Source organism: Protomyctophum bolini (genome assembly GCF_963924005.1).
Source record: "Protomyctophum bolini genome assembly, chromosome: 16".
Taxonomy (NCBI): Eukaryota; Metazoa; Chordata; class Actinopteri; order Myctophiformes; family Myctophidae; genus Protomyctophum; species Protomyctophum bolini.
The window spans coordinates 21,611,719-21,637,040 of record NC_137877.1 but is presented as its reverse complement, the minus strand read 5'-3'; the positions used below and the strand labels follow the sequence as shown (position 1 = coordinate 21,637,040).

At 44.0% G+C, this 25,322-nt stretch overlaps 1 protein-coding gene across 1 annotated transcript in view; it reads right to left on the bottom strand.

Annotated features, from left to right (window-relative positions):
* Positions 1 to 280: 280 nt before the first annotated feature.
* The window catches only part of ahr1b (aryl hydrocarbon receptor 1b), a 51,247-nt gene continuing 26,205 nt past the window's right edge, over positions 281 to 25,322 (bottom strand). The window contains exons 3-11 of the mRNA XM_080785866.1: positions 21,837 to 21,955; positions 15,105 to 15,194; positions 14,468 to 14,600; positions 10,426 to 10,562; positions 10,090 to 10,292; positions 8,777 to 8,886; positions 6,684 to 6,825; positions 4,211 to 5,885; positions 281 to 3,865 (exon numbers count right to left, since the gene is read on the bottom strand). Coding sequence (XP_080641992.1) covers positions 3,710 to 3,865; positions 4,211 to 5,885; positions 6,684 to 6,825; positions 8,777 to 8,886; positions 10,090 to 10,292; positions 10,426 to 10,562; positions 14,468 to 14,600; positions 15,105 to 15,194; positions 21,837 to 21,955 — 2,765 coding nt within the window. The 3' untranslated portion in view covers positions 281 to 3,709. The remainder of the gene's footprint in view (positions 3,866 to 4,210; positions 5,886 to 6,683; positions 6,826 to 8,776; positions 8,887 to 10,089; positions 10,293 to 10,425; positions 10,563 to 14,467; positions 14,601 to 15,104; positions 15,195 to 21,836; positions 21,956 to 25,322) is intronic.

Sequence of the window (25,322 nt, the reverse complement as noted above, 5' to 3'; positions counted from 1 at the left end):
GTGGTGGTGTTTAAACCAAGCCTCGTAGCGCATGTTTTGTAGTATCAATGGAATGGTTAGACTGCACATCTGCAGTCTGAAGAATGACATGAAGGCATTATGCGCCTTCCAGGGTCGCTGGCCAATCAAGGACATATTCTCACAAGACCTTTTTTGTTTTGTTTTTGTGTGATTGCAGAAATCCTTTATTTCAAAGGATGAAAATAATACATTTCAAACAAGCAGTCAAAGGACACAGAGTCAAAAGGTCCCTCACAGATGTTACAGCTACATCTTGTCCTGTTAGCATGTTAAAGGAACTGTGGCTATCTAAAAAGACTAAATTAAAACTGTGGCTATCTAAAAAGACTAAATTAAAACTCAACGTTTACAGCCTATTTAACATGTCTCAGGAGGAGTATGGCACCATGTTCAGACTGTTAGAAAAGTCTTGTTATTATTATTATAATTATTATTATTACATGAGTATTATTTACAATATACAATAAAAACTGAGTCACTATACTCACTAAGTGTGTTTTAAAAATAGTGCTTGAAACGAGTGCACTGACGCAAAATTATATACATACCACATATTTTTTCTTCTTCATCACACTGTTAATAGTTCACACCAACCATATTAAATATACCAAACATTTCAGTTGTAAAAAAAAGGGAAGAGAAACGATTTAGCTTCCGACAACATGTAACCACTTGTGTACCACATTTCAACTTAAAAACATTAACAATAACATTAATATCAATAGCAATGACATAATGAGAGCTACTTGGAAATCTCTTTTCAGCACCATCATGATGAAATAATTCTATTCTGCCTCATTTCCACCCCATCTCATTTACTATGTATGTACATGAAACATTCAAACTGTATCCTCCAAGAGGAGAGAGAGATTTTTTTTTTTTTTTTTATGTTTCTGTTTTTAATAACTCACATTTGGTTTGTCTGTGTTTGCCATTGTCGTTTTAACTGTTCCAATAAGGTCCCATGTAGACTTAATAGATCCTGACTTGATATCCATGTCAGGTGGAAACCAAATGATGTCCAAAACTGTTACTTTTCAGGATTTAAAATTCAAAAGTAGCAGATCTACAATGCTCGAAATTCAAAATTTGTAGATCTGCTACTTTGATACATTTGTGTGACGATCAAGTAGGGCTTTAATTTAAGAAGATTTAAACAAAACATTCAAAATATGGACATGATAGGTTTCTGCCCAACAGCAAAAATATACTGTAAGCCTGTTTGTCCAAAAGACTATAAAACAAAGAAATAAAAAATTAAAAAATTAAATAAGAAGAAATAAATCCAGGAGTTTATCAGAGCTGGGATAAGAATTGTAACCTGACGCTGCCAGATGAGGGCGGTATTGCGGAAACATATTCCCCAACACAACACTCATCTGGGATCTCTGACGGAGTTGAGCCCTGAGTCAGATCTGCTTCGTACCGAACCAATCAGCGTGAGCTAAATGCGGGATGCGGATGTGACGGTATATAGACACGTCGATATGATTGGTTGTGTTTGCACGCCCACACGGTGATAGACAGACGCTCCCATCCAATCATCTACCATGTATCTTGAAAAAAAGGAACAGCCCCGTCATCGAATTTGCTTCCGCGATCCCAGATCCAAATAAGCTGTGAAACAAATTTGTGTAGCAAGCTTTTTGGATCTGGCAGCGTCAGGTTATAAGAATTGTCCCAGATGAAACAATCCTCCATATCCCCAGAATAATCACTACTTTAGCAAAAAGGACCATAATCACTTCAAATCTTTACTTGGTTGACTGACTGGAGTCCTTCTGGACTCGATACTAATGACCTTTCCATTTTTGCTTTGTAAATCTGGTATTAACGTTTATTTTTTATCATTTTTTCCAGAATACGGATGCTGGGTTTTAAGTGGTTAAATGATTTCCTTCTTCCATTTTTAACCACTGGGTTTAACCCATAGGCCTATATATGGTCTCTGTCTGGTGGAAACCTCACACATCCGTTCTGTTACTTTTCAGGATTAAAATTCTAAAATATCAAAAGTAGCAGATCTACTTGCTCAAAACAAGCTTGTAAATATGCTACCTTTGATGCTTTTGACTGACGCTGTAGTATGATCAAGAAGGGCGTTAATTTACGATAAAACACAAAACATTTATTTTGACCGGAGTCCCAGGGGTCTACAACAGCCCCCCACCCCCTGGCCAAAAGTAGGCTACGCCAGGAATAGGGACGCTAGGGATGACGTGGGTATGATGCAATAATGTATAATCTGGACCTTTGAAAATAACAAAGAAATGCAAAATTAAAATGACAGAACTTCATATTTGTAGGACATGAATAAATACTGTGAGTTAAAATGGAGTGTCCTGGTGTTAATCAGTCACAGTTTATACCTTGAGTACAGGTAAAGAAATGCTTAGCCAGAGGTCTCACATCCTCTACAATATTCAACATAATTTAAGTGGAAAAACAACATAATAATAATCATAACACTAGCAACTGTACAGAGGTCTATGTGTCTGCGAGGACAGCAAGCCCATCACCCCATCTCTTATCAAAATAAGAGAACAAAAAACTGTTCAATAGTTCCATTAACAGTAACTTTGAAGATGAACACAACATAGTTTTGTTTTTTTCTTAACCCCCGAAACCCAAGACGACAGAATCTGCATTGAAGTGGGTGCTTGAAATAAAGTGCAGGATAGTCTCTCCAAGTCTAATTTTTCTTCAAATAATAATGACATAATCTCATCGTTGATAAGTGCAAACTGCACGACAAAGATAACACTGGCTTTGAAATATTACATTCCTGATGCATGACTTGAAACCGTTGGCAATGATGGGGGGATTGGAGGGTGAAGGGAGCAACATTTCTGAACCAATTAAGCCATTTAGACCTATGTTGGTATACCTTTCAATCCGGGATAGTATCTGTGTCATTTTAGATATGGTTTCTGTCAGGAGAGAATATCTCCATATTCTAACTTGTTGGGTTTTCCGTAAATTAACGCCCTACTTGACCATACTACAGCGTCACAGAAAAGCGTCAAAAGTAGCAGATCCACAAACGTGGCGCGATGCATATGGAGCTTGTAGATCTGCTACTTTTTATGCTTTTGAATGCTGAAAAGCAACAGTTTTGGACGTGTGAGGATTCCACTCTACAGAGAAGATATAGCTAAAATTACACAGATGCTTCGATTTCCTGGTTTTAATGGATTAAACCACAAAAAAGAAGAAAATAAATCAAAATAATGTATAAAATAGCCAATCCACAAGTTCAAAAAAAGATTCTGCAAATCCTTTTGATTTGATTTTTACCTGCTCCACATCGGAATGCCCAGGATTTAAATACTTCTTTATATTTAGTTATTTTCAAAATTGCATTAACTTGCAAAAACTTGGAACAAACAAAAATTTACAAGCACTCTTGACTGCCGTTATTGTAAACAAAGGACTCAAAATTATGATATTTAATTACAATTACAAAATGACATGAAAAAAATAAAAGCAAGACACAGCCATGTCACAGTAGGCCTACATTTAGTTCCTTTCATGCCGTCTAGATGCAGAAGGCGGGTCCTGTCCTGTCATTAGGTGCAGCGTTGCCCTGCCCTGCGTTGCCCTGCAGCGTTGCCCTGCCAAGCGATTGGCTGGCGCTCCTGAATGCTGATGATAAGCCCCTCCCTACCTGTGTTTGTCATCAGAGTCATCAGAGGTAGAAGCCAGTGGCCTGTGGGTCTGGCAGGCTGGGCAGAGTCTCTGCACCTGGCAGCATCTGTCCATTAGGGGGTGCTGCTGCTCCATTCCCGTTGGGCAGCACACAGACACCTGGGAAAGTGCTGCTCAGGGCACAGCCATTTTCCATCTGCAGATTGAGATTGCGATTACAATTTAGATATTTGGCAGACGTTCTCAATCCAGAGTGTCACCCTAGTCGCTTAGCTTGTGTACTCTTCTTAGTCTAACCCCGACCACTGGGTTCTATATGAACGGCAGCTAAATACCCGCATTAGAATTAAGACCACTAGCTCCATTTTAGCTGTGGGAGGGGTGGGTAAAAAGGAGAACAGGGATAACATTGAGCATCTATAAAACAATCCAAGGCCAACATGAATGTTGGGACAGGATTATAGGTAGATTCATGTGTTTTGGTCTGATTTCTCCTAAAATGGCTTAAATGAAGATCAGAGAAAAGTCAAAGCATACACACCTTGCTGTGGTTGGGGTCGTGGTGGGGGATGTCAGAGCTGACCATCCCGTAGGGGTCCAGCTGCCTGCAGGGCTGGCCCACCCCCAGGATGTGCTCCAGGGTGGCGGTGGCGCTGGAGGCTGGAGGACACTGGGACAGGCTGGACAGCACCTGGGCAAGCGGGGCAGGCAGCAGAGGCTCCGGCTGACGCTTGTGGTTCATCCTCTGGTAGGAGCATCCTCCGGGGTCGGGTCTGTGCTGCTGCAGCTGGCCCACGCCACCTCCCAGACTGCACATGCCACTCCCGTTGACGTTAAAGTCCATGCCGTCAATGTCCAGTATGCCGTAGTCCATGCAACTGTCCAGTGAGCTGTGCGTAAGGGAACCTTGGCCGTTGCTGAGGCAGGCATTACCACCGCTGCTCTCTTCCAGGTGGCTGAAGCCGTAGTGGTTGGGCCACTGGGGGGGCTGCTTGGCACCAGCCTGGGCGTCTGTGTTTGGAAGGTTACACAGTCCGTTGAGGTTGGCCCCCTTCTGTTTGGCATGGCGTTGCTGCTGCAGGAGATGGCTCTGCATGCTAGACTGCTGCTGCTGGAGGTAGTGCAGGTGTGACAGCCCCCCATCCAGCCCCAGAGCCTTGCTGCTGAAGAGAGTCTGCTGATGTGTGTGACAGTGGTCCACCTGGACCCCAGCTGTAGCCAGGATGTCCCCGGCCGTCCACGGTTCATCAGGGATGGGTTGGTTTTGCCCTAGAAGGCCGTGGTTGAGCACCGACGCAGGAGGGGCTACGTGGCTGTTCTGCGCGCTGAGGTCACGCATCCTCTTCCCTGGCTGCATGTTGAGGTGGCGCTGCATCTGCTGGGACAGCTGAATGATGGGGGCCTGACCGACCGGGGGAGGCCTGTGATGGGCGTAGTGAGTGTGCATGCCAGTACCAGTGGTTAGACTACTCTCCGGCGTGGATACCGTGGCGGACGTGACGGTCGCGGACTCAGATGCGGCGGCAGGCAGCGCCTGTTCCCTGCCGTCCACCTTGGCCTCCAGGGAGTCGTGGATGTAGTTGAGAATCTCGTCATTGGTCAGCAGGTCGTCCAGGGTTGGCACGCGGTCGGCGTCCATCTCCACACGGATCATACGCTCGTCCAACAGCAGCAGCTCCAGGTCCTCGGCGCTCAGACCCAGACCCTCCAGAGCTCCGAACAGCTCCCCGTTGGAGCAGCCCTCGCCGCCCGCCTCCTCCCCGCCGCCTCCCTGGCCGCCCAGGGAGAGCGAGTCCAGGGTGGCGAGGAGCGGATCGAAGCTGGCGGCCGGGAGTCCCGGGGCCGCTGACATGCTCCCGCCTCCGGCTTCCTCCCAGCTCCTGTGGTTGCCGGAAGGTTCCGATTCAGAGACGCCCATTTGGTCTCCGAAGAAGCTGCCGTGGAAGGACAGCTTGGGCTCCAGGGCCGGCTGGCAGACGTACACTGACTCATCCTGGCTCATCAAGGCCCCCAGCAGGGAGCCAGGGTCCACGCCGTCCCTGGCTGCCCGCTCACTCCGGCTTTTCTTAGACTTGCTGCCGTTCTTCTCGTGGATGCTGCCGTCGATGAAGCCTGCGATGGGGTGATTGCTCTGGTAGAGCAGGGCCTCTCCTGTGGCGTAGGTGAAGGGCAGGTGCATGGAGCGCTTACGCAGATGCTCTCCCCCCTCTTCCTCCCTACAGAGATACAGAGGAGCATGTTGTAAGAAGCCCCTAACCATAAGTACTACTAAGTACAGTACTCAAGTAAATGTACTTTGTTAACTGTCCATCGCTGCTCAGAGTTATGCAGAGCTAACGCGCCCTAAAGAATAAAATAGCAGATCTACAAGCTCACAATGTCAGTCGCTGCTCAGAGTTATGCAGAGTTAACCCGCCCTAAAGAAGGAAATAGCAGATCTACGAGCTCACACCACATCACAAGGCGTTGTGAGCTTGGGACCAATGTATAGTGTAAAGTACTCATGTGGCCTAGTCGCTTCTTTTGGGCTTGTTTTCCTAGACCTGGTTGCTTACTGTTGGCAGAGCTGGTCGTAAGCAGCCCTCATAAACACCAGGGCTTCAAGACTCTTTTAATGTGTGTGGAATCAAAACAAATGGCAGCCGACCAAGAACTGCACAATGATGTGACTGTTCCACGTTAAAGATGGAAACCAGCTGGCGATCAGCCAAAGTAACCGGTGGAGTTGTTCTATGGCATGTCATGTGTGTGCATTTCTCTAAATTATCCGTGCATGAATGCATGAGAAACGTGTGACAAGATGACAGAGGGTTGAGGTAAGGTATGTTTAAAAGCTGCAGAGCCTGCAGCTGCATGTGTCCCGGACATTTTGCATCCAATTCAATTACTGAAATTGGCCATGCGATTTAAGAGTTATTTCATTGATTATAGAAACCATTTAATCATATTGCATTTTGTACATAATGTACTGTATGTTAATATTCTATATTTTAAGGAGGAAGGAACTAACGTACACAAGGGGTCTCTGCGTGGCGATGATGTAGTCTGGTTTGCCATTCTTGTAGACTAGCCTGGCGTTGGACTGGACCCATTTCCAGTGGTTGTCCTTCGTCAGGAGGCGAAACACTGTCAGACCACTCTCCCCCGTCTTCATCACTATCGGCACAACAAACACACACACGGTATGAATAACCAGTGGTGTAGGAAGTATAGGCCTACTCACATGTTTTACTTAAGTAAAAAAAATATCTGTTCAGTATTCAACATTTACTTGAGTAAAAGTATAAACGTATTGGCATCCAAATGTACTTAAAGTAACACATGTTAAAAGTAGGCTACTCATTGGGAATGTCCCCAGTTTTCAAAATGCAGAAGGAGCGAGTGACATTTTCAGGCAGCGGCTTGGTGGTGAAGTGGTTAATTGTTTTTTAAATAATGATACAAATCCACAAAGTAACTAGAAACTCGATATAAATATAATTATTTGAACAACTTCAAACTATTGTAGTGGAGTATGTAAAAGTACCATGTTTGACTAGAAGTTGAAATATTGAAAATGGGAAATACTCCATTAAAGTAAAACTGACTCAAATGTGTATTTATGTACAGTATAACAGGTAATTACAGTACAGTTACTTTATTTAGGCCTACACCACTGTGAATAACAACGGCTACATAAAACCTTTAAACAAGAAACTTGCTTAAAGTAACCAGCGGTGGGGTGACACAGAGGCTGACATTGTATTAAACAATGAGTTGGTTTGACACATTTAGTTTGGCAGATTAAACTAAACTTTTAGGCCGCTGAGTGCTCCGAGTCTGTACCAGAAACCTTGTATCTCCTAAACCTTGCATGTCAACTTTCCATGTTTTTCCCAGTGAATAAATTTGGGGTTTCTACCCGACGGCCTGCCTGCGGTATTTCCGCCTGGCTTGTGTGGCCGTGTTGATATATGGATCATCTCCCATGCTTTGCTCATGCAGTGGATTTGTTATAGCCCCTATCTATCCACTCTGCTGGCTGGTTCTGTAGCTTTGCTCAATCTGGTTTGTAATCCCGCAGGATTACTTGGGAAAGCCGGTCTGAACTCTCTGACCCTCTCCTCCACTTTTTATGAACAGGACTAATTATTAAAACACTGATGGAAAAAAGGTGGAAACCGTTGCATTTGTTGTAAATTAGCCATGCTGGAAATAGCCTATCTATAGACGGATTCAAAAACGGGTCTCATGGTCGCAGTTTACGTATTTCCTATAGGCGGACTCGACGTAGCTGTGGGGTTTAAACCCTCACCAGGCGCATCTCTTCTACTACAGTGAACGGTAGAGTGACTGATGTTAGTCTGCCTCAAACGTTACTCTTTTTCCTGCTTTTTACTAACACTAACATTACAAAGATGCCCAGAACATCGAGATGAACCTGTGTAGTTTATGGCTGCTCCAACAGTAGTGGCAACATTCCAAAAAAATAAAAATGGAATGTGAAAATATCCACCGCGGTACTAAGCACTTAAAGTATGAGGTATAAAGTACGGCAGCCTTGTGTTCATAAAACAGAAAGATTGGGTATTGGGTAAGACTGACGTTGTTTCAGGACCTTTCACTGCTTCGTCTCAACCATTACTCAATGGCTCTGGTCTCAGCTACCGTGGTGAATATTTTGAATTATTTATTTTGGAATGTTCAATCTACCGTTCACTGTAGTAGAAGAAATGCGCCTGGTGAGGGTTTAAACTTTAAACCCTGCAGCTACATTGAGTCCGCCTACAGGAAATACGTAAGCTGCGACCATGAGACCCGTTTATGAATTTGTCTATAGAAGCTCACAACGTGTTGCATTGTAATGCAAACTGTGAGCGTTGTGAGCTTTGCAGATTGGCCCCTCTTACTTGCACGGCGACACAGACACAGAACAAATATGTAAATCGGACATGAGTTACAAATGCACTTGAACCGCTTTTTCTTTCTCCATCTACACCAAATCTTTTTGCCGAAACAGCCGATGCTTGTAGATGCTTGCATTTTGGGGGGCTAATGTTCCCCCAGAATTTGGATGGGATGCCTGAGGTTCAAGTGGTTGAGCGTTTTCGACTGAGGCGTGACTCACTTCTGACATGGTTCTCGGCACAGTACAACATGTCTGCTGCGTGGATGAACTGGTATCCAGACCCACGCACACGGAGCTCAGCCTCGGTGTAGCCCAGGACTATCTTCCCCCTGGAAAAGAAAAGAAAATAACCATTATTTGGTGTCCAGATCATAAAGGACACACTAAAGCAAATGCTTCATCACAAATCTTTATCATCTAAATGAATGACGTTCACAAGCACACAGAAAAACAGTTATACACATTAGCTCACAGTAAATATTAGCTATTACACAACTTGAATGGCTGAATTTGGTCTCCCTGCTCTTCTATAGATAGACAGGTACATCTATTGGTGGTAGTGCTGGCATGGGTTATCCCAGTTTTTAACAACTTCTATTATGAACTAGCCACATCAACGTGGGATGTGGGTTAGGATCCTGGTAGGACATAAAGTTACAGATTGCAGCTTTAGTATTGCTTTAATATTGCCCAGGCATTGGTTGTTTGCGAGAGGTTAAGCCCATGCTTTTGGGCGAGTGACACGTCCTACAATGCAGTATGAACTAGACAACTATTCCACAATCTCAGAATGCTACAGTACGTAGAGTCTGGAACTACACCTCCTGGAAGGCGAGACAGGAAGCATTTGTCTGTATGTGAACTTTGTGCCTTTATTAATACAAAGTAAGTTTTTCAGGAAACAGAGGAGAGCAAAGACACAGCAAAGTTTGTCAGGATCGGGACTCGAACGAGCGACACACTGCCATGCTAGATTACCAGCCAAGGTGCCCAGACTGCTAAGCCGGCCACAAACATATATTTTAATAATATCTTTACATTTTATTGATTTAATTTTCAGATTTTTATTTATATTGGGACAAATTTGCGCGACTGTAAAGACAAAACGGTAGCAAGAAGGAGGAGGCGTCAAATCTGCTTTATCGCTTGAGCTTCCGTTGCTCTAGACTGTATGATGGAATGGAAGCATTTGAAAATTGTGGGAGGCAACGGTTTGGCTTCCAAGACTAAACAGAGAGTCAACCATGAAAACCCATACCCTTACTTAGACAATGAGAAAATAACTATGGCAGCCGTGACATGCTAGTTTCGTTCCAGTTAGGCCACTCCAGGTGCCACAGTACAGCACAGTGGCACGTTTGGCTGCACTGGCTGGCCAACGACGTGTCGTATCTGTTATCAGCCCAATGGATTATCAGATATCACCCTCTCTGTCTTTCAGCATAACCAGAGCAAAACAGGCTAGGCAATAACCAAAAAGATATCACCCAGCACTATGTCTAGCATATAACTGTATTTGACGATAGCATTACTTTGCATCGCAGGCCATGGGCGTGAAGTCCAGCTTGTGTTTGGTTCTGAAGATCATGTTCTTGGTCCTGATCTCCAGGATGGACGGTGGCTGTAGAGGAGTGGCGATGGTGAACAGGGCCAGCTGTGGCGGGGCCTTGCCCCCGTTGTCATGTCGTTGGTTCTGCCCATGCAGGAACTTCAGCCTGCCCTGCAGGGTCAAAGCCTTGGGAAAAGACAGTGAAAAGATGATATTTTAAGAGTGCACTCACTCACTCACTCACTCACTCACTCACTCACTCACTCACTCACTCACTCACTCACTCACTCAACCCTTCAGGAGAGGGTCAGGGTCTTACCAGGAAGCCAGAGGAGTTGTCCAGGAGACAGCGGAAGCGACAGACAAAGTTCCTCTCCAGGAAGGAGGAGTTCTCAGGGGGAAGCTGCTCAGGGTGGTAGGTAACTACTGATGTGCTGCTGTGCTCCACTTCAATTTCTGTAAGGTCAAAGAAATATATTATCACTGTCCGGCAGAAACCTTCATCTCCATATTTAAACATTTTATGTTTTTCTTTTTTCCATAACCACTTAAACCCCAGCATCTGTATTGTGGGGAAAGCTTTAGCAGAAAATAGCAGATCGACAATGTACCCATTTTCAGTAAAAACTCAACTCAACCATATAGTGATTAAGTTGTTCTTGTATGATGCTACTTCATAATACAAGAGTGTCACCCAAAAGTAGGAAAGAATAGCACATCTACAAGCTTGGAACATGTTGTAACGATGTAGATCAGCTTTTTCTTTTTTTGCTATATTTAAGTGTTTTATGCAAGGGATAATTGTTGAGAAATAAAACCCAACAGCGTGATTATGCACCGACGTCCGACGTATAGCGGAGTTGCATAATCACCCTGAAGGTGTTTATTTCTCAACAATGACCGCTTGGCAATTATCCCGCATATTACAGGGCTACGTAATAAATTAATTAATACATTGACCCAAAATAACAAAGTATTTCCTTGCTTACAGTAATGTGTTAACAAGAGCTTGTGATTGGACAGATTCTAGGTTTGGTAATGGGAACATTTAACTAATTGGACAAAATCATTGAAGAAGGCGGTTACACCAACGGAAAAATTGGATGGAAATGTTTATGCACACAGGATTATCGTGGCCACAATTATCTCATGGGAAACTTGTGCGAGGCAAACTGAAAACCAAATACTGGTGGAAACCAAACTCTGACAGATCACCAAATAAACAGGCTGTTAAACCAAATTAGCGACAGAGAAGTTGAATGGAGATATAAGCCAGTAGCAAGAATTTTGGAGCCTAAAATGACACAGCTATATACTGCAGTGTGTAAGAGGGAGAAGGATACTTACTTCCCCTGAAGTCCTAACTAACTGGAATAACAGTGGAAAGAGTAGCAAGGTTCCCATTGAGAGTAATTTTGATGCAGCAATAACATTTCTGCATCATAAGTATAAGATGGCAGTGCAGAGGCAGAGCTATGTAGTTACTATGGTGGAAAAGTGATGCAGGATTAGGGAAGATATGCTGGATGTTTACTGAGGGAACATGGGAACAGACTTTGCAGCGCAGTCAACTTTCAGATCTGAGACACAAAAGATAGGCCTAGATTCGGATGTTTCCTTTTTTCTTTGTTTTTTCCTTTGGGGGCACCACCTCTTTTTGTGTAGAAATAGCAACTTTGTTCGGCTCCTCCACTTTCTTAGTCCACTTCTTCCCAGGGCTTCTGTTAATTCTGACTAACAACAACACTAGGTCTAGGCTACATGTTTAGGGCAACGATGCTGACAGATTCTGCTGTTGAGATTAGTGAACTTCTGCATGCTTACGGAATTTGCCTATCGGCTCGTTCCTGCAGTAACACAGGCATGCCATTAATGACAGGTACTTCACCCCAGACCCCACCCCAGCCAGTATATTGTTGCTGTCGGACAGAAACCTCTTGACTCCATATTTTAACAACCATAAATGAATGCCCTACAGCGTCACACAAAACCATTAAAAGTAGCAGATCTACAATCTCGAAATGCGACACAAAGCATTCTCTTCTCTGAATCCGTCTCGAGAGATTAGTCTCTACCTGACAGAGACAATACCATACTGGTCTCACTCTGAGGAGGTTAGCAGATACTAGTCTCATAAGCCATTCTCCAGGAGGTATAAACACCTCTCTCTAATCCCTCTCGAGTGACCATGCAAGAACAAAGAATGTCACAAGAAGTAACAAAAACATCCATATCTCCATGAACACATAGGCAGATCCCGGTAAACACCACAGCTGGCAGTACAGGCCCCATTTACATGCAGAAATGTATTTGGAATGAATGGATTCATTCCAGTCATCAGAATAAAAATGCTCATGTAAACACCTCAATTGGAATAGAATATCCCATTCCGAATGAGTTTTCATTCCAGTCTGGAGGGGTGGTATATACCGGTTGAATCTGTATAGATCACCATTTTAAACACTGAACACATGCACACTTTCTGAACACATGCACACTTTCCCAGTAGTCACCAAGCCTCCACCGCATCGTTGAGTTTACCTACTAGGAATTGTCTGTGTCTGTCGGTCTGTCGGTCAAATTCTGTGTAATGGCTGACTGACGGATGAATTAACGTGCACTCCTCGTCAATAGTGGCACGTAATTATCAAATTCTGTGGTGACTGACGAGTGCAGTCCAACAGTAGGTCGGACTCGTAAGAGCCACACGCAAACTCAACTAGCCAGTTGCGCTTTTAGCTTTAAGTGTCCTTTAAAATGGGCTTCCATTCGACCGTCGAACGCGCCCAGACTGTCATGGGTCCGTCGAATTTCGACGGACCCGTGACAGTCTGGGCGCGTTCGGAAATAGCGCACTGAGCGCACTGTGCAATCATGAAAACGAATTGCCTTTGGAAGGCAGCATATAGCATATATATCCTTTTAGACCATCCGACGTTATGTAACCTCATTATCATTCTTTAATCTCTTGGGAAAAACTTTCCCAAACACCACTTCTCTCACCGGCTTCATGCTGTGTGTTTTTGTTGTGTTGTTTTGGGTGGAGGTCATGTGTGGTTGCAGGGACTGCTTCAAAATATATTTTTATTAAATTTTATCAGATAATAACTGTTAGTGTTTGTTGGTTATTCATTTCTTAAGGGATAACGGTTATGGGTTGGCCATATAGTCCAAAGTTATATTCCGAATGAATGCTTTGGTCATGTAAACAATAGGAATACCTGTATTCAGGTTCCATGTAAACAGTTGGGTATGAATCTCTGTTCGGAATGAATGAGTCGGTCGGCCCCACGGTTCTCCAGAACCACCACAAAAAGCTCTGGTCAGGCTCTGCCAGTGGACCTAATGAGCCAATGTCCCCTCACCTGTGCAATTTCCAGCCTTTGCCTCAGCCAATTGATTGCCACAAGTTGACAACGGGTATTATTAGTTTCCCAAGTTGCATCGTTCTCAACTAGTAATAATAATAATATAGGCCTTAAATCAAAACACACATGACCTAAGTATCTTACAGTCAACAGCACACACAGATCTGTGACCATTTCACCTCGTTAAGCCAAAGCATAGATTAGAGGATCATGTGACCATGGCCTGTGTCCCGCACTGCTTAACCCTGTAAAACTGTTGAGTGATGTTGGCTTGTCAAACAGTCTGAGTATAAAGATGGAGTCTCTGAGACCCAGTGCAGTGCTGCACATACACTCTGTCGGGTGGAAACCTCATTCATTACCTCCAAAACTGTTACTTTTCAGGATTCAAATTTAAAAAGCAAGCAGATCTACAAGGTATCTGCTACTTTTGATGCTTTTGTGTGACGCTGTTGTATTATCAAGTAGGGTATGAATTGAATATGTATAGATGTAGATGTCTGTCCGACAGCGATGACCTATACAGATACACAGCCAGCCAGCCATACAGACAGCCAGACAGACAGACAGACAGACAGACAGACCACATGCACACACGCATTTAAAATAAATAAATAGCAGATTTATATATTCATAGAAAGTTTCATAGACTTATTTTACAGCATCAGTGTTGTGTTAATTTATATTTTTGTATATATTTGTGTATATAGTGCCTTTATCCAAAGCACTTTACATAGATGTACTTAGTACTTGTGTTTGTTTGTTTGTTTGTTCACACACTATCTTTGCTATTGTTGGATTCGGTGGTGCTCTTTTTCCCCCTCTACACACCAACTGTCAGAAAATAGCAACTGTATAGAGGCACTGTGAGCTTGAAGATCTGCTATTTCCGGCTACTGTTCCCCATCACTCAAAGATTTGGCGGCCCTGCTGTAGTTACTCTGAGGACCCCCTAGGGGGGGGTCCAGGACCACCTGTAGTAGAGCACGTCACCTTGGGGGGATTCTTGGGCCAAGGCAGCTAAGGTGGCAGGTGGAGGGTTCAAAGCCCAGTGCAGGTTTCTCCTCAGCTCCTGTTGGTCTTCTGTGTGAACCAGCTCATACACACTCTGATGCATCACATCAGTCTGAGAGGGGAGGAGAGGAGAGGTGTGAAGAGAGCAGAGAGAAATGTTTAAGTATAAATATTAGATTAGCTTCTGTCGGAAAATTCTGACATCTTTTTAGGCGTCAGCTGAAACCGCATCTTTTCATCCTAGCATTAAATGAGTATCTTATGAGGTGATTCTATCACAAACAATCAAAGATCGAGATCTTAATTTATTGCTCCTCTGCTAGTTGTATTGTTCAGCACTTTGCTGACGTATTTTAACTGGTTTTAATTCTCTCTTTTATTGGACTGTACAGTGTACACAGCACTTTCAGCTGCATTTCTAAACATCGTCTCTGTCGGGTTACTGTTACTTTACAGAATTCAAATTCAAAAATAGCTAAAAGTAGCAGATCTATAAAAATGTGTTGTTTAACTTATTTCGCTTCGTGTTTCGTGCTTGTAGATCTGCCACCTTTGACGCTTTTGTGAGATGCTGTAGTGTAGTGTGATCAAGTAGAGCGTTGATTTACAGAATTACCTGGTGGAATCCCAGGTAGTCCTGGATGGTGTGAGAGCAGTAGAAGATGGTCCCGTCTGCAGTGATGACCATCACAAAGCCGTTAAGAGCCTGCAACACAAACACAACCACCACCACAAACCTGTTAACAGTCTGCAACACAAACACAACCACCACCACAAACCTGTTAACAGTCTGCAACACAAACAGAAACCACCACCACAAACCTAGCCTCTGTCCCAGTCTTGCGCATCTGCGAAGAGAAAAGCCTGGTCACAATATAAGGCAGAGAGTGCTTAGCCGGAAATGTCGGGCAGGAACATCCGTCAGACATATTTCCCCCGGATACGATATTTGTCGACACTTGTTTCATACACAGAGAATGTAAACAGATTTCCATGAGCAGTACTTCCGCCACAATCCTGCTACAGTACTTCCGCCGAATTCCAGCAATGCACTTACAGCGTATATTGTGCCCAGCATGCCATGAAGGACTTTCATTTGTTATTGTACATGTGACCTGGCAATGAAAAATGAAAATATATATATTTTGTAACCATTATGTTGAGCATGACAGTTGATTCACATCATTTTCGAATGCATTTATACATTCATACATTATGTAACAGAATTCCGTTTCATCTTTGCAGTAACTTTGTCCTACCAAAAATCAAATTAGTTGAAGCATAATATAGCTTGCTGCTTAGCACTCGCATGACCGTAAGACCAACTACCGCACAGAACACTTCAAAAGGCCTTGAGATAAAATTGACCTTTTCTTTCCTGTCACTGTCTCCCCTAGGGGTTTCACACGCTGTGACACCTTCTCCCCCGCGCAGCGGGAACAGCATTGTCTTTTAAATATCGATTAACAACATTTCAATCCCACTCACACCTCACATGTTGCCTATGCTTCATTTAGTTTAAAATTATAATATACAGTAAGCTATAACTGGGAACGTGCATGTGTCCCCCGGGGAGGAAAATATTCAATCCATGTCGATAATACCTGTTTTTACGTGGGAACAAATACGAGGGAAAGTGTTTGGGAATGGTAACTGAAATCCGATAGTGCTGAGCTTGGGTTTAGGAAATGATTACATTTAGCGTACCCTTAGGTTTAAATGTGTGTATTCATGGGCATATCTTATTGATAATTTCTTTAAATATTTAATTTCAATATTTTCTCTGCCATTTGTGCATTTGTGTGTATGGGGGGAAAATATGTGAATAATTGTTGTATAAATACCTTTGTCAAATAAGAAAATGAATAAAAATGTTAATTGAAAAAAAAAAGTATGAACATGAACAGTGTGTGGTATTTAAAAAAAGAATAACTTGATGAATAAATAACAGCAACGACTAATGTGTGCTGAGAGTCCCTGTGCCCATGGACGAATCTCAATGAAACAGCTGATGGCTGTAGCACGAGTTCATGAACTCATATACCGTAAATCCTCCAGTAAACGCCTCCTTTCTATTAATTACCGGGCCCCTATTAATCACCAGTGATGGGGTTGAATTAAGTAATAAATTCCGGCCTCCTTTTATGAGCCAGGGTTTTTTGTGCTTTTTTTTTTTCAAGTGCCGTATCTGTTACTTTCGCTGCTCTGGCTGGCTGTGCCTGCCTGTCACGTCAGCGTCCACTGTCCAGATGTCGTGGCCGCGCTGCTCGGCTCGCACACAATACAACAACAAAGTTAACTTCAGGAGGTCTGCCCTTCATGCAACGAACGTTGGTTCGATAAACGGCAGATCGATGAGCGCAGGGGGGGTTTTGCAGCCTGGTGCACAGTGGGCTCAGTGCGCTATTTCCGAACGCACCCTCTCTCTCTCTCTCAGACGTTCTCTCTAACACGTCTCTCTCTCTCTCTCACACGCGCGTTACGTCTCTCTCTCTCTCTCTCTCTCTCTCTCTCTCTCTCTCTCTCTCCCTCTCCCTCTCTCCCTCTCTCCCTCTCTCCCTCTCCCTCTCTCCCTCTCTCTCTCTCCCCCTCCCGTTGAAGCACTGCAGTATTGCACTGTTCTGATTTGATATTACCGGTATATGAAATAGCCTATCATACATTTTATTTTTATGTTATTATTTGCATCTGAACTTGTCAGTAGCCTAACTGTAGAACTTTACCACAGTACTGTGGTAGTCTACCGGTAGGTCAAGTATGTGACACATCACCCCCACAAACAGACCTACAGTCTGATCTAAAAGGCACATCCGCATACGTCACTTGGAGTCATGAACATTGAGCAATGTACTGCATGCAAAGTGAGAGAGAGAGAGAGAGAGAGAGAGAGAGAGAGAGAGAGAGACCTTGATGTTGAAACCAAGCGAGTTGTTGTCCACTTTTGACTGACTAACATTTAGGTTAGGTCGTTAAGTCTATCGGGTGTCATATTAATTTAATAACATTTATAAATATCCTTTGAAAGCTTGCTTGAAATCTACACGCTTGGCTATTTTAAAATTGCCAAAGTAGGTCTGGAGGTCTTTTATACCGGTAGTAATAATCAAAATCTCCAAAGTAACAATAAACTAAAGTTTTCAAATAATCGTAGTGGAGTACTGAAATGTACGACTAGTGGGTAAATTTCAGCCCAAAAACAGACTGACCCACTTCGACTAGTACTCCCTGCAGTCATGCTGTGGTAAAAAGAAAAACACTTAACACTGAGAATTTTTTGATTGGATAAGAGGATGAGACACCAAAATAATGTCATGGATATGAGAGATGGATTATTATTCCCTTTGTTCCTCTTCAGATGGAAACAGCTGGTCTGCCTTTCCAGCCCACTGCACACAAAACTACGCACTTGCGTGCGCACACACACACACGCACACACACACACACACACACACACACACACACACACACACACACACACACACACTAAACAAATGCAAACAGGCATGTACAAACACATTATCTGACAAGGTCACAGAATGTTTGATCTGTTTGAAAGATGCGTTTAGGCGTGGATATGCCATGTTGTTCTTTACAACAATAATCATCCATTCAGCTCCAATCATCTCCCCTGTAGCCTACTTCCTGTGTGCTAAAATGTCAGGGTCACACATTTCACCACAACAGCTACCTGAAATGTCATGGTCAGTTTGGTCACACATTTCACCACAACAGCTACCTGAAATGTCATGGTCACACATTTCACTACAACAGTTTAAATGTCATGGTCACACATTTCTGCCCGACATGCAGCAACGATGTAACACTGGGGTTCCTTGGGATTCCAAAGGCAGAGAATTACTGTTCTAAAGTTTAGAATTTAAGAAAGAGAAAAACAAGAAAAAAGAGAGAGTGGAAAACCTGTGTCTGCTATTTTCCTTTGGTTAATACAGTATGAGCTGGGTGAAAATTACTCTGCATCTCTCTAGTGCCAGATAGCTGACGATCTACAAGCTCACCACTGCTGCTATTTTCAGCATGCAACCAAGTGTAAAATGACTTGTGTCTTTTACTTGTACTGGATCTCTTGTCCACTAGTCCCTTCCTAACATTTTAGTCTAGTTTTTATTTGTTGACGAAATTATCAATATATTTACTCTTAGTCATCATAGCTTAATTTTCATTTAGTTTCCATTTGGTTTTCGTCTGTAAAAAAAACGTACTCGAACATTTTTCGACATAGTTTTAGTCAACGAAATCAACACTGTGAAACACTATAGCCTATACATTTTTTAATTCCTGATATTCCTTTTCTGGGTTTCCCTCTCTCTCTCTCTCTCTCGCTGTGTTTCGAGACTGTAGATCTGGTATACTTTTGATGCTTTGGTATGACACTGTAGTTAGTATGTTCGGGCGTTCATTTATGGAAAAACAAAAACATTCATAAATATGGAGATAAGAGGTTTCTGCCCAACGCTGATGATATGAATCTAATGATATGAATCTAATGATATGAATCTAATCTAATAAACTGAACCTGTAGATCATGCTAATAATAATAACCAGCAAGACCTCGCCCTTGGGGGGTGAGGTCGCATGCACGCATCCGCCTTGTTGACGGCAGACTGCTGGGCGAGCTGGCGCTTTGGCATGGGGGGGGTCTGTACTGGCCATATAAGGAGCATGTCTTGAGTGTACAGGGTTTGATGAGGTCAGATCAACATATGGAATGTCCGAACAGGTCAGCTCCATATATGGAGATCTTAGGGTGGTAGCGTGGACATTCTCTTGAGTGTACAGGGTTTGATTTCATATTTGGGGGCATTCCCATGTATGGGGATAATGAGTGACTGACAGGAAAGGTGCAATTTCATAGTAAATGCGACCTGTGGCGGAAATAATAACTAGAAATGCACTCCATCGAGCTGCCAACTTGCGCCATGCACACAAGTAGGCCATAAATGGCCTACTTGCGCGCAAGTACTGCCGACTTCTACAAACATACTCTCAGCCCCTCTAAAAGGCCTTTCAAACGGGAAGTGAGGAACGCACACGTTGTTGCCTGGATCAACTGCTACAGGTCTGCTCAAGAGGGGCGTGACAACGCAAGCGTAAAAAAAAGGCTAAACAGAATCCAGGTCTGGTGAGTCACAAAACGAGCACGCGCACAGGACCGTGCCCAATTCACAGGGCCGTGCCCACGAAAACAACAAACTTTTAAAGAAATCCGACATTAATACAAAATACTATTCTTTTGCTACAACAGTTTAAAAAAACTTTAGAGAGATAATACTGTAGATACTACATTTGTTGATGGTGACATAACTAATCAGCTTATACCAAGCTTGAAACGTACCCTAGCTACGTCACCATCAACAACCAATAATGCCATTCTAATCCCAACATACACTAACATACCCTCTACCGACCTTATACCAACTTTGTAACCTCGTGAACAACACGACCCACATACTTACCAAGCCGATCGCAGTACCTTTTACCCTCCCAACTTGAAACCTCTTAGTTACGTCAACATCAACAACCAATAAGGGACCACCGAGGACACGCCTACGTACCCAGCCGACCGCAGTACGATCGCCGATCTCACTGCACCGATCGCAGTACCTTTTACCCATCCAACCCATCCTTGAAACATATCTTAATTACGTCACCATCAACAGCCAATTAGAGATCACAGAGGACAGGCCTATACCATACATACGCAGCCGACCACAGTACTTTTACAGTACAGTGCAAGTTATTATAATAATAATAATAATAATAATAAGCTTAATAAGGGTAATAATAATAATAATGTCCTTGGTAGACAGGGTGGGGGTGGGGTGCAGTGCTCTGGAATGCCAGTATGGAGCACATTGGGAGGAACTGGACTGGAAAATCAATGACTCAGGCCGATCCCAAAGAGATTCAGCAGCAGTGTTGCCACATTTCATGGGAGAAATAAGCAACCAGGTCTATGAAAACAAGCAAAGAATAAACAACTATAGGCTACGACAATGTGAAAATTTGTAATTTTGGATATTGTTTAAGCATTTTAAGACCACACACACACACACACACACACACACACACACACACACACACACACACACACACACACACACACACACACACACACACACACACACACACACACACACACACACACACACACACACACACACACACACACACACACACACACACACACACACACACACACACACACACACACACACACACACACACACACACTGTGTGGGAATGTCTGTCTTCCTGGAATCTGACAGTTGGGAGGGAAAAAGCTATTAACTAGAGAGGGAGACAAATGTTTTCTTGAAAGGGCCATGAGATCAATCGGGAGTGGAGAGAGGTCCATGAAAAACATTCGTGGTCTTGAAAAGACCGGTCATTGCTTTAAATACAGCCAGATTTCCTGTTAGATGGACTCATATTTAGACATGTGCTCTCCTTCAGATAAACCCATGTCCTTCACGGAGCTCATGTTTATCCTACATTTGAACTGACTCATCCTGTCCAAACAGAAGTGCTGGAAGAAGTAGTTCCCATTATTTTACTTAAGTACCACAATGTACAAATACTCTGTTACAAGTATCCTGTATTGCCATCCAGGTAATATCACTGCTGTCGGGCAAAAACCTCCTAGATTTTAAATTGTGTTATTTCACAAATTAACTCATCAAAAATAGCAGATCTACGTTTTGAGCTTGTCAATCTGCGATTTGTGGATTTTTTTTAAATTGGAATCCTAAAAAGTAACAGTTTTGGACATATGGTGGAAACATTTAAAAAAGATATAAACAGCAGACCGCTTCCAGAGAGTATAGAGACACAGATGAAATCAATACAGTTTAGTCGTAATTGCTTGCAGCCTTTGGTAAACACTTGGGTGATCCTTTACTGAAGAAGCCTCCAACATAACAACGGAAATTAATTGGGAAAACTAAAGACAGACAGACAGACATACAGACAGGTTTTCCTTTTTCGCGGATGCCACGCGTTGCAAGCTAATGGATCGGCTATTTCCATCCGATCTGCAAGCTTATCGGCTATTTCCTGGTGCCATCATACAACACTACCATTTCTCAGGCACCGAGCCTATGAGGAAGGTCGCAAGACCCAAACGTTGCACATTGACTATAAATATAAGCTCTTGAACCAGCTAGTGGCAGTGTGCGGGCCACTTGCTGGTCTATGGCAAAATTAATGGGAAATTCAACGGGGACTGCAACGCTCTACAGTATATACACGAATCTGGACAGACTGAGGGGGTGTGGAAAGCTTGGGCCGGTCAGGCCAGGTTAGTTATGGGATATGCTATAATGCCGACCTGGAGCAAGAGTTCGCCTTCGGGCAGCCAACTGTCTGCCGATCCGGTGGCTTTGTCCTTGTCATCGTTACTGCAGATGGAAGCCACTCCGTAACGGGGATGATGGCTCTTCAGAGCGACTGCAGAGAGAGAGAGAGAGAGAGAGAGAGAGAGAAGGGAAGAGAGTCACGTTAAATGTGTTTACATAGCACGTTACACAAAAGAGGTGTAGGCAAAAATGTGTTTCGAAAAATTAAATACAAAATAAATAACAAAACAAAAACTTACAGGAACATAGAAACGGTTACATTAAAAAACATACATAACCACACACGAACCTTTCTAAAAGCTTCTGAAGCCAACATGACAACACAGAAAGAGAACAATAATTAAGAATGAGTAAGAGCAACAGAGATGAGAGGAGAGGATTCTCACTTCTACAACATTGCTTTTAATTGATCTTTTTTTATTTTTTTATTCATGTCCTCACTGTATTGTATTACTGCTTGTTTTTTAATGTCGTTGCCTTGCTTTTCTTTTATTCTCCATTGTTCTGTAAAGCACTTTGAGCTGCATTTCATGTCATGAAAGGTGCTATACAAATAAAGTTTTATTATTATTATTATTATAGGTGGAGGGGTGCAGGGCACAGAGGGAGAGCTAGGCTGGAGTCCTGCAGTAATAATGTGACTGTCAGAATGCCTCATGTCCGCTGGCTTGGAAGTGCCATGCACACGGCCTCATTAAACATTCACCAAATGCTACGCCATAAAATGGCTGCTCTTTTCGTCCTGGCCATCCTGCTTGTGTAGTGTACACACGGCCGTTTGCCAGATCCTCGCGGACATCGTCAGCAAGACGCGGCTTGAGTGTCCATAGAGCAGTGGTTTTCAACCAGTGGTCCAGGTGGTCCCCAGCTAAATGATGGAGAGTTGGTAACCAAATGGGCCTTTTTACCTTTATACTCTTGAGAGTATAAAGGTATATCTGCCAACTTGGGGAGAGCCCCGAACTGAGCTCATGCATGCTTCCTTCAATGCATGAGGAATGTGAGGATTGAGCAGACCGCTTCTTATCACCTGACAGGGGGGAGTTTCCCCGGTAGGACGTAGCGCGTGGAAGGAACACGTAATTCCAACCAGTTCCCCTCCATCACGCATCACTTTGTGACACGTTGGGAGCTTGATCAGCTTTTCAGCAGCTGTGAGCTTGTAGATCGGCCATTTTGGCAGCTCGATCCACCACTTCTCTAAGTTCTTTCTCATCATCAATTCAATGAGACAAGAGCCGACAGGCGGGCGGACACCAGCGAGACAATGACAAGAAAAGGAAAAAGGTCTCTCTCTCTGTCTCGATGATGTCACAAGAAAAGAGAGCAGTGGTCAACAAGCGTATTAATCTCTGACCCCAATGGGACCCCGCTGCAGTGACCCATGGTGACCCTTCGACCAAGAGGGTGGCATCTTGACATGATTAGGTGACAAGTTTCTGGGTCAAACCCCTTTGTTGTCGGACTGTTGATGAGCTTGTAAAAAGAGGGTTGCAAGCAGGCAGGCAGGCTCTGTTAGCTCAATGGTAAAACAACAAGAAATAACTGTCAGCCCAGGAAACAGGGTTCAAATCCGGGGTATAGAGGAAAGTTACATAGTGCAGCTTTAAGTACAGTACTTGAGTAAATGTACTTAGTTACAGTAATTTCTCCCAAATGGGGAGGGGTGGTGGGCCAGAGGTGGTGGGCCGGAGCAGGGCTTATAGGGTTCAGAGAGCGGACCCTCTGTGACATATGTGCTTTGTGTGAGAGCCTGGCCATGGCGTGTCCACCTCTTCACACGGGACAAGGCTTTGACTGGACACTCCTTCTGACCTTATTGCCAGAGCAGCACCTTGAACCCAAGTAAAAAAGGGGAAACAATGAAAATGGGGGGAAAAAAACATTTTAATTAAACCTGGCGTCCCCTGTTTTTGGCCAGGTCATTATAGCGTTTAAAAACATTTTTTTTAAACTGCCAAGCTTAAACGCATCTCGTCAGGTTTGTGGATTGGTTATTTTTTAAATAATCTTGAACATTGATTTTTTTTTGTGTGGAAAATAGGTTGGGAAAATAGGGGCTTAACTATTTTGGACTGAGGCCGATTCTTGCTTGGAGAGACTAGTGCTACCACGCATCCTCACACAAGTCAGCTCCACTCTGGACCCATTGCAGTTTGCCTATAGGCCAAACCGATCAGTGGAGGATGCAGTGATAACTGTATTAAACACCACCTATACAGTCAATTGGAGACGTCACAGGCATACGCCAGGATCCTGTTTCTAGACTTTTCCTCTGCCTTCAACTGTATGCAGCCCCACATCCTCTGCACTAAGCTGAAAGAGCTCCAGGTGGATCCACACATGATCCTCTGGATAATGGACTTCCTCCTCAAGAGGGAGCAGTTTGTTAAGGTCAACACCTCCTCCTCTTCAGTCTTGATTACATCTACCGGTGCCCCCCAGGGGACAGTGATTTCCCCAGTCCTGTTCTCGCCCTATACCAACAACCTGAGGGGCTCGGACAGTGCGAGCATGGCCGTGAAGTTCGCAGACGATACTGCTCTGGTCGACACCTCGAACAGCCCTGCCCACTTTGAGGAGGAAGCAAAGAAGCTTCACCAGTGGTGTGAGGAGCACTACCTTCAGCTGATGTGAAGAAGACCAAGGAGGAGGGACGACCTCGACCCTATTCCGCAGCTGACACTCGGTGGGGAGGTGGTGGAAAGGGTCGGCAGCTACAAGTATCTCGGGACCACTATTGACAGTGGGTTGACCTTTAATGACAACACACAGGCCATCTCCGCAAAGTGGCAGCAGCGGGTCTACCTCCTACGGAGGCTGAGATACATGGATGTTGCCCCCCCCCCCCCATCCTCTGCAGCTTTTACATCTGCCATATAGAGAGCCTCCTTACCTTTTCTTTCCTGGCTTGGTATGGAGGGCTCTCAGAGTCCTACAAGGCTAAGCTGCGGAGGGTAACCCACGTGGGGTCTAAACTCTGTGGGATGCAGTGCTCTGCCCTTCAGCATCTCTACGACCAGAGGACAGCGAAGAAAGCAGGAAAGATTGCGAGAGACACAACTCATAACCTCAGCACCTGCTTCAAGGTCCTGCCCTCGGGTAGGAGATACACTGCATCGAGCAGTGCCAGTTTCATCCCCTCTGCCATTAGGCTCCTTAACAAACACAAACCCCCAATACCTGATTCACCTCAACTGGACCTGCTTGCCAGTGCCCCCGGCGTGCGCACGCACGCACACGCACACACACACACACCCACACACCACACACACACACACACACACACACACACACACACACACACACACACACACACACACACACACACACACACACACACACACACACACACACACACACACACACACACACACACACACACACACACACACACACACACACACACACACACACACACACACACACAGGCAGATGAACCAAACTGAGCCCAGTTT